This window comes from Condylura cristata, unplaced genomic scaffold, assembly GCF_000260355.1.
Source record: "Condylura cristata isolate star-nosed mole 26May11 unplaced genomic scaffold, ConCri1.0 scaffold00002, whole genome shotgun sequence".
Taxonomy (NCBI): domain Eukaryota; kingdom Metazoa; phylum Chordata; class Mammalia; order Eulipotyphla; family Talpidae; genus Condylura; species Condylura cristata.
This window is the reverse complement of record NW_004567103.1, coordinates 23,501,045-23,510,526: the sequence shown is the minus strand read 5'-3', so window position 1 is coordinate 23,510,526 and position 9,482 is coordinate 23,501,045. Positions and strand designations below refer to the sequence as shown.

The window sequence follows — 9,482 nt, the reverse complement described above, 5'->3', positions numbered from 1 at the left end:
TATTCTCCAAATCACTGTGCTAGACTGATTAGTGCCTATCAGTCCCTTGACTGAATCCTTATTTTATAGCACTTTCCAGGAGCTGGAAACAAGATATGAGGGAAATGAAAAAGGTTGAGACCTAAACTGCAATACAGAAATTCTTCATATGCTCCTGTATACAAAGGAGGCACTACTTAGATGCTGTGTGAGAGTGTGGGGTTGTGAAAATTGAATTTGAAATAAGGAAGACAAAAATGCTCATAATTGATTGTAGTAAATACAACCCATGGCTCACAACATGTTTATTATTGCACATGAGATAGCATGAGCTATTTGGTGGTGCTAGCAGAACTAAATGGAAATGAGACTAGGATATAAGTTAATTTTTTTTTTTTTTTTACTTAGAAGATGGATCAATCAGAGACTATCGAAAATGGGTGCTTCAAAGAAGAGACAATTAGAGGATGATTTTAAGAGGTGTTAAGGGGTATAAAGGGCAGAGGACGTAAGTGCTCTCAGACACTAATGAAGGACTGAAAGACCAGAACAAGTAGTGAAAGCTGACACTGCAGAGCGGTGGTCACCTTTCAAGAGCTGTAGTTGTACAGAACAACTGTTACTATGAGAGTCAGAGCCTTAATCTGGGAGAGGAAAGAAATTTCCTGACTTTTATCCTCAGCTTGATCTTCTGCTGGTGATTGCCATCAGCTGAACTCTTCTAGAAGCCAACTTGTTAGGGGACCAAGTTGTTCATGGGTTCTATCCTCCAGGTAGAGAATGGATGTGAGAGGTAGGTAGATGGAGAAGATTCCACAGGTCAGTCACTTCCTCTCTAAAGTTCAGCTTGCTTATCTGTGGCATAATGTCTGCCATATTAATAGTTCACCTTGCAATTTTCACCTAGACTCATCAGTTATTAATATTCTTGTTAATACTATATTTTTTTCTCTGAATGCAAATATACATACCTGTTTTGCAAAACCATTTGATCGTATTTTACTGATATTTTGAGACTTCATTATTTAGTCTTTAAGCAAATATCACCTAAAAATAAGAATGTTTCTCTTTATAAAAATCCCAATACAATGATCACACTGAGAAAGTTAAAATTAACACAATACTATGGTCAAATTTTATCTATAATCAAATTTCCCTACGTGTCACAATAATGGGCTTCAGAGTTTTCAAAAATAGTACCATAAAGTTTATTTTTTTCAATCAGGGTTTTACACATTAGATCTTATTATTATGGTTCCTTAATCTACTTTGATAAAAAATAACAGTTTACTAGACTTTTTAGTTTTTAGTATTTCATGGTATTAATGGTTTGAGGAATCAATTATAGGCCAGTTATTTTGCAGAATGTGGATTTGTCTAATTTTTTTTCATGATTAGATTAATTTAAACAATTTGGCAATGATATACAAAGGCGAGATGTTCTTCTCAGTGTACTGTGTCTGGAGGCACAAGATGTCAGAATGTCCCATCACGGGTGATCTTCCGTTTCAAAACTTAGTTAGGGCAGTATCTGCTAAATTTATCTGTTATCTTTTCCCCTTTGTAACTTTCAAGTAGTCTATCAGCCGATCCACGTGAATATATTTTTTTCACCAACTTTCACATAGCAATTTTTCACAGCCATTGAATTTTCTTGCTGTAGCAGAAACAGTTTCATGAAAACATACAAAAGGAACCTGGTGAGGCTACTTTGAAAGTTCCTATTATAGACTTCACATTTCACTTATGTCAAATTATTTTCATTCATTTATTGAATCATTTAGTGTAGAATGCTCACTGTGTGCACTGGCCTTGTGAAAATTTCATCAGTGTCCTTATGTTTGCCTGGAATGTCAGATTTGTACTGGAAATTGCTTTCAAGTGTTTCCACCTTAATGTCTCTGGACACCTGAAATTCAACATGCCCCCCCAAAAAGGCATTGTCTTCCTGTCCTGTCACTCTTTTCTCGGGTTCTCTGTGCCAGTAAATCACACTTTTCTTCTCAGTGACCCTATAATAAAAAGGACACCTATTTACTAGGTGACCAACTACCAGAAGTCTTATACATGCTACATGCATTATGTAATTGAATCTGTGTAATAGTCTTGAGAAATAGACACTGTTTTCCAGAGGAGTCTGCACTTTTAGCTCAGATCAGCAAGAAGCCAATCTTCTTCTTTAGTGCAGTGGTCAAGAGCATGATTAACCTCAAAATCTATCATTAAATGTGAGGGACTGTATAAATTGCTTGAAATCTCAGGTCCTTAGTATCCTCTTTTATAAAACTATAAAAATAAGCCCTGCCTTACATGGTTGTGTTGACATTTGAATGAGAGAAAACTTAAATACTTGAATAATTTCTAAGAGGAAAATAGTATCTCCCAAGTCATAAATCCAGAGCTAATCCAAACTTCTCTATCCACTCACTTACTTACTGCTTATGGATTAGCTCCCTAGGGACCTTGTTTATACCACCGTCATTAGTTTATTTTAGAGCAGGGGTTGGCTAAGCATCAAGGAGGGCAAAGCCAGCCTCTAGTTGTTTGGAAATAATGTTATATGAAAATTTAGCCATGCCCATTCATTTACATATTTTCTATGGCTGACTTTACCCTATTCAGCAGAGTAGTGGCAACAGAGATCATAAGGTTTATTAAGCTTGATATATTTACTTTTTGATACTTTGCAGAAAAAGTCTGCCAGGGGTATTGCAATAGTCTCCTTGGTCTTCCTGGTTAAATCTTATTTTTCCTTAAACCCATCCATCTTACCCTATGTTTCCCTCAAAAATGAACTCAGTTATATAAATTTGTTTCTAGTAGTTCAGTGATCCTCACAGCTATGACAGCAGCCTCCACATACTGCTCAGTGGAACTAGCCTTGGCTGCTGACCAGAAAGATTACTTTCAGTCTTGACAGATGTTATAATTTCTTCTCAAAAACTCACCCCTTGCTGATGAGGAATTCTCCGTAAGAAACTAAAGTCTTACTTTTTCTGAGAAGCTTTTTTGGATTTCCATAATTTGAACAAATGGCTTACGCAATATTTTGATTTCAGCATTTATCCAGTCTATCATGATCAGGGGCTTAGCTACCAACTTCTGCCACTGTCTTAGCTTCATTTGAAGGGCAGGCACATAACATTTTCCACTTTCATGTCTCCCTTGCCTAGGGTGAGATCTGCCCCTAGAAAGGGTCACTTAGGTTATTGCTTTGTGTGGGGATATGAAAGGCTAGTCAAGGGAGTACAGAAAGAACAGATTAGGTAAGTTTTGTTGGAGGGATTGACACTAATAAGCAGGGGTACAGGGTTTATGAGGGAGTGCTGGGGAAAAGGCTTAACAGAGAGGTATCAGGTCCTGGTCTACAGAAACTTCTCTTCTGTGCTGAGGTGTATAGACAATGGGTATCCATGAGGGCTGGCATAAGCAAATGCTATATTCCATACTGTGTCTATCTGCATGTCATCCAGAAGCCCCTTAGAACAATAACTATATTTCTGTCTTGTCATTATTCACTCCTAAGTGCACACATTTTCTGGCATATCATAGGCTCTCAATAAATGCTTCTTTCATCATTCAAATGTATGAAATGCATGAAAATACCCTGGTTTTAAGGAATGGTTCCTAACACTTGGTGTTCTCTTGTTAGAGTAGTAGTTGTCCTCTTTAAAACTTTCATTAAAGTTAAGAACTTCAGTCATATATAATCTTAGTTCTTTTATTTTATGCTTGAAAATTATAGAAGATTTTAAACTCTTGGATCATTTTGGTTCATTTTTTTTTTTTTGGCTCTCCTTTAACTGTCTTTTTGAAGGTTTCTGCAGCACCTAAATTTGCCTCTTGTCTGTAAAAACAAAGGAAGATTAGTTTATTTCTTGCGACTTTGGTATTTTCTCTTAACAAGTTATTACATGAAATGGAAAAATGACTTATTTGGATAGTATGCTAGGGAATGCTGGTTCACAGGCTGAATGTCCAGCTTTTCCTAATGATGTCCAAAGACTACTGTAATTAGCTCAAAGGCTCAGAGAGCTGGCACTTAGCAGTTTTGGGGGTGTCAATGAAATGAACTGAGTAGCAAAAGATGCCCAAACGACTGGATAAAATTGGGACTCAGTACTCCTGCACTCCAGGAAATCCTCTCTCCACATATCCTTAAAGTGAACAAAAAGCTTCAGTTTCAAATTGAATGCATTTTCCATCCATGGATTGGCTTGTTTTGCTAAGTTTTACTTTGAGTGTTTGAGGTTATCTTTTCGACGTAACAGCTAAACCCACGACTTCCTTTCTCGTAAAACCAAAACAAAAAGGCTTCTATTCAGGTACCTTCTGTGCATGCACATGTGTATCTGGGATCAAAGTCAGCTATATAAAGTCCTAATTCTGTGTGGGTTCAAACACATTTCAAAGCGTTAGGATCCTGAAAGGTTTCACTCTGCTTCCTGAAGACCTGAACACGGCTCCCATAAAGTCATGCCTCACTTTGGATTCCAGAGGCCCGGAGCTTGGCTGGACCTGCCTTCTGGGACCTGGCCTTGCACTGCCTTATTTTCTCTTCTCTTCATCCCTGTCTTCTCCAAAGGTGAGTGAGGCTTTTGGAGAAGGAGGGTGGAGGAGGTTTTTTTCCCACCAGGGTTTCATTTCTTTTAGCAGTAAAGGACAGTGATTTATAACAAAGCCAGAAGCTAAATAAAAACTCCAAGTGTTTGATTTAGATGGCTCTGGACTCCAAGATCTGCAGGGGACAGTTGGTAGTAGTGAAGAAGCGGGATATGGTTCCCAGCTGTGCCAGCTCTTAGGGACTTAAAGAATATATCTGAATTAGTTTGGGAGATCAAACAATTTCTGACATTTCTATAAGATAGGAAGAAAATATTGTAAAGTTATGAGATTTAAGAGGAAAAAGATATCCACAGTCCTTAATACATTTGAATTTGGAATTAGGACAAGCTCAAAATTTCTTTTTAAAAAATAATGACTTAAGCAAATGAGTAGAAGTTTCTTCCCAATTCAAGGTTTAAGGTTCTCTAATTCTTTTTTAAGCTAAACAGACAGGTTGTTTAAAATCTAAGCAAATAATGGGAAGAATGCCTTCTTTATGCAATTCAAAGTTTTAAAGGTCATCTTAATCAATTTTATAATTTAATTAACTAATTATTTTGAAAAATGAAAGCACTGTGAAAAAAAAACGAAAGGAAGGAAGGAAGTGCAAAGAAAGGATGCTATTAATTATGATTAGCTGCTCCTGCTGTGTGACCTACTGCCTGTGGACTTCAGATGCAAATTCCCCAGTTTTCTGGTGAAGACTTTCTCAGAGGTTGATGCTAGGTTTGTTAATATAGCTTAAAAAGGTGAACATTTCCACTGTACTTCCACTTAATCTCTCTCTAGATTGTTTCAGTTAAGAAAACATATGTTTTGTTTGAAATAATGCTCAAAGAGGTATTTATGATTTAATTTTTACCAGATAAGAAACATTCAAGTACACCTTATTTTACAGTTTTGGACAGGTAAAGATTGAAAATGCTTAGAAGCAATAAAACTTCCTACTTAAGAAATTTATCTTAATCTGTAACTGGGACCTGGTAGATCCTGGAAATCAAGTATGACCAGATTTAGTGGTGGTAAGTGGGAGCTTGTCTGGAGGAAGGTAGAAAACTTGGTTTTCTTTTTAAGAGCTATACAGCAAGGATTATTGAATGCCCACTTGATCAGAATGTAATGGCTTCTTCCAGGAGTTTATAAGCCAAAGGCAAAGATTGAGTTTATATGATGAGTACATGAAAACTTTAATACAGAGCAGATTTTGATTAACTATAGCAACGGAGTTATAATAGTGCCAAAGATGCTTGGAGGGTATCTCTAGTAGGCAGACATGAGTTTTGCGGAAGGAGACTGTTGTCTAACTAGGTAGTGCTGTGGATTAATGATGGCAGTGACAGCTACTATAGCATTTGCTCTTCTGAGGACAGATAATTGTTCAGCACTGGAGTTTGGGAGAAAAGTACTAGTGCGTCAATATATAGGAACAGCTGTCCTGGAAACTTAAACTGGGGTGATAGGTTAAGATTAGATCATGAAAAACACTGACATTTATTGTTTTTGCAATCAATTGTATGTAAGGCCATCCATGGGTTTGGGCAGAATGAATGGTGTGCCTTAACCCAAGTTTGGGGTGTCACTTAGGTTATTAATTGGAGAAGTTATTTGCAGGAAGGAAATTTGACATTAAAACATCATATTTTAGATATGAACTATTTTGTGTGGAGAACTGGCCTCTTCAGTCCTGTAGGAGCCAGAGGGGAAAAGAACAAAAGACTACGAGAGTGTTCAACTGAAGGATAGAGGAGGCGGAAGAGGTGGCGGTGACTGGGGAAGCCCACAGAAGTTAACAGCCAGGGTTGCCTCAGCCTAGAGAGGAAACGACCTGGTGCCCTTGATCTGTGGCTTCCTTTATCTAGCACATCCCTTACTCTACAGTAGTAATACTAGGGAAAGGGGGTGGTCAGAAGAGTGAGCCCAGATATAACGACTCATGGGTGACAGAGGTACGGGGCCAGCTGAATATAGGCAGAGGTTTTCAAGATATGCTTTGAGTGATAATATGAGATTCTGTATCTCAGCCTCCAAAATGAACTTTACTACTCATTATTGCTCCTAAATTATATACAATTTATACCATTCTATTACAACCTTAGAATACTGAAGCTGGAAGGCACCTTGCTATCATAAGCTCTTACTACATATGAGGGAAAATGAAGGGATTTTGTGTGGAGGTAGGATGTGTCTGAAATTGCAAATGTCACAGTAGAACCATGTCTTCTCTTTCCAACACCAATGTTTTTCCTGTCATACCAACTGCCTTAATAAACTATTTTTCCAATAGGGAGATACCTTTATGGAGAGTAAGAAAACAGCTGAGGGATGAAGGGGAATCTGGGGTGGGGGAGAGATAAAGGGGAAAGGGAGGGTGAATGGGTCTGATGAAGGGTAGAAAGCTGTAACTGGAGGGGCCTCAGAATGTAAGCCTTTCCTGGCTCAAGTTATGCCTGGGCTTGATTGGGGTGAGCATACATTTACTGTGCTTCCTTTGGGTTTCCCAATTTAGAGATGCATGTGACCCAACCTGCAGTGGTCCTGGCCAACAGCCGGGGTGTTGCCAGCTTCGTGTGTGAGTATGGCTCTTCGGGCAAAGCTGATGAGGTCCGGGTGACAGTGCTGCGTCTGGAAGACAGTCAGATGACTGAAATCTGTGCTGCAACATACATGGTTGAGGACGAGTTGAATTTCTTAGATGATTCCTCTTGCGTTGGTACCTCTAGTGGAAGCAAAGTCAACCTGACCATCCACGGGCTGAGAGCCACAGACACAGGACTCTACTTCTGCAAGGTGGAGCTCATGTACCCCCCACCCTACTATGCAGGCATGGGCGATGGAACCCAGATTTATGTCATTGGTGAGCAAAGTCAAATCACTAAATTGACATCTTTGGCAGTAATTTTTTTTTTTTTTGGTATGAAAATATTTTGCTCCTAATTCCAGGTGGCTTATCTTTAGGGTTGTGAAAATTCTCTGTACAAATTCTTTGGAATACCACACAGTAGTCTTGTTTAGTATGGGTGTTAAACCAGATAGCACACATATAAGATCAAATGGGTCAGGAAAGGTGATTAAGTATCATGAAATTTGGCCTGTGCCTCTCACAGGACACTTCTGGGAAGGTAGACCTTTAATAAACCAATTTATTTATGGGTGTCTCTATATTATTTAGGGGTCGATGGGGTTAGAAGCTCAAATCTCTTTCTATTTTCATCAATGGGGCAAGTAGGGCTGAAAGTTCTACTATGCTTTTTGTTGCAGATCCAGAACCATGCCCAGATTCTGATTTTCAACTCTGGATCCTTGCAGCAGTTAGTTCAGGGTTGTTTTTTTACAGCTTCCTCATCACAGCTGTTTCTTTGAGCAAAATGGTGAGTATGATGCTGAAAACATACCATTTTTGGCAGGGATAAATTTAGTCATAACAACTGACCAAATGATGCTGTTGCATTTAGTTTTCTTGAGATGAAGCAATAAGTGAGGATGAGGAAGGGCAGTGGTAACAAACACACTGAAACCCTTGGCATTGGTCTTTGGAGGTTTCAGGATGACTAATATTTTAGATGAGTGTGTTTGACATTGAATGTTTGTGTGCTCCTGAACAGGGTTTCAGTTTGAGTAACTGTTTGAACAACATGGGGCAGCTGTTTTGCTCTTTATCCTCATGACAACTGCACATGAAATACAAGATTAGATTGGGCAAAGTTCTGTTGGAGACCATGTGGCTTGTGGCCACCCTACTTGTACCTTTTATGACCAACTTGTATGTGACCTGGGCTTCTTGTTATCCCAATCTGCTCAATGGGAAGTCTTGTTCTCTCCTCCAGCCCCGTTAATGAAAACCCCGGTTTTTATTTATTAAAGTTGGTAGCAGAAGAGATGACAGTATAGAATCAGATGTCCTGTCAGAATTTGTTCTGACAGTCCCTCTCAGATACCTGTTACCAGTTTGTCATCACAAACTTCTCCCTTTTCTCTCCCTCCTTCCTTCCATCTCTCCCTTGATTTCTATTTCAAGATCCTGGACTCAGCATCTATCTCTATATATTTTTTGCTGTAACTTCTTCCTACCTCATTTGCTACAAATTGCTACACAGGCTAACAGATTAGACCTCAATTTACCTAGGTGGCAACTAATGCAATAGAAAAAAAAGTAATAAAAAGCATGTGATGAGTGGAGATGAGAAATACAGCTCTCAAGCAGAATAACTAAAGTCTATTATAATAATAACTAAAGTCTTATAAAGCTCAACCTCTCATAGACAAGATCCCAGCATTTTGGATGTTCTTTGTGTTCTCTCAAAGTCTCTTTCTCCTACTTCCAATTCAAGGGGAAATGGTTGCAATTTTACATCAATAGCACAGTTATTTATCTAAAGTGAATTTTAATAGCAGAATCAAGAAAACACCCTGGTGCTTATAATTCTGTATATTGTGAACATTTTCTAGTGGGGTCAGTACTCACCATTGTTGGGTTCTATTATTATTGTGATTTCTGTATTCTTCAACAATAATTGTTTCTTTTTGTGTTTGGCAGCTAAAGAAAAGGAGCCTTCTTACTACAGGGGTCTATGTGAAAATGCCCCCAACAGAGCCAGAATGTGAAAAGCAATTTCAGCCTTACTTCATTCCCATCAATTGAGAGACCATTATGAAGAAGAAAGACCATTTTCCAATTCTAAAGAGTGGAGGCAATTCTTACTTTTGCTATCCAGCCATTTTTGTTTGTTTGTGTATTTTGGGAGGATTCATTGCTCTTTAATATTAAGTTGGTTGCAGAACCCAAATTATTGTACTATAATTTAAAGGAGCAGGAAAAGCAGAACTGGGATGTTCCTATTCACATCTGATCTAATTTACTAAAAGTGTCACTTGGGTGCAATTGGGGGGGGGGTACAACA

At 38.4% G+C, this 9,482-nt stretch overlaps 1 protein-coding gene across 2 annotated transcripts; it reads left to right on the top strand.

The window, feature by feature from the left end:
• The first annotated feature begins 4,455 nt into the window (after nt 1-4,455).
• On the top strand, nt 4,456-9,223 carry CTLA4 (cytotoxic T-lymphocyte-associated protein 4). 2 transcript variants are annotated; one of them, XM_004674363.1, is made up of 4 exons: nt 4,456-4,564; nt 7,091-7,438; nt 7,843-7,952; nt 9,119-9,223. In XM_004674363.1, the coding sequence occupies exons 1-4, from the start codon at nt 4,456-4,458 to the stop codon at nt 9,221-9,223; spliced, it is 672 nt and encodes a 223-aa protein (XP_004674420.1). The 2 variants fall into 2 exon arrangements, with proteins under 2 accessions (XP_004674420.1, XP_004674421.1); XM_004674364.1 differs by lacking the exon at nt 7,843-7,952 and having other exon boundaries at nt 9,119-9,186.
• The last annotated feature ends 259 nt before the right edge of the window (nt 9,224-9,482 follow it).

Bases quoted from the DNA above. Each gene is read 5' to 3' on its own strand.
- CTLA4 (XM_004674363.1), top strand. From the start codon at position 4,456: ATGCCTCACTTTGGATTCCAGAGGCCCGGAGCTTGGCTGGACCTGCCT. The intron at 4,565-7,090 runs GTGAGTGAGGCT...TTCCCAATTTAG, and splicing joins CATCCCTGTCTTCTCCAAAG to AGATGCATGTGACCCAACCT. The intron at 7,953-9,118 runs GTGAGTATGATG...TGTGTTTGGCAG, and splicing joins CTGTTTCTTTGAGCAAAATG to CTAAAGAAAAGGAGCCTTCT.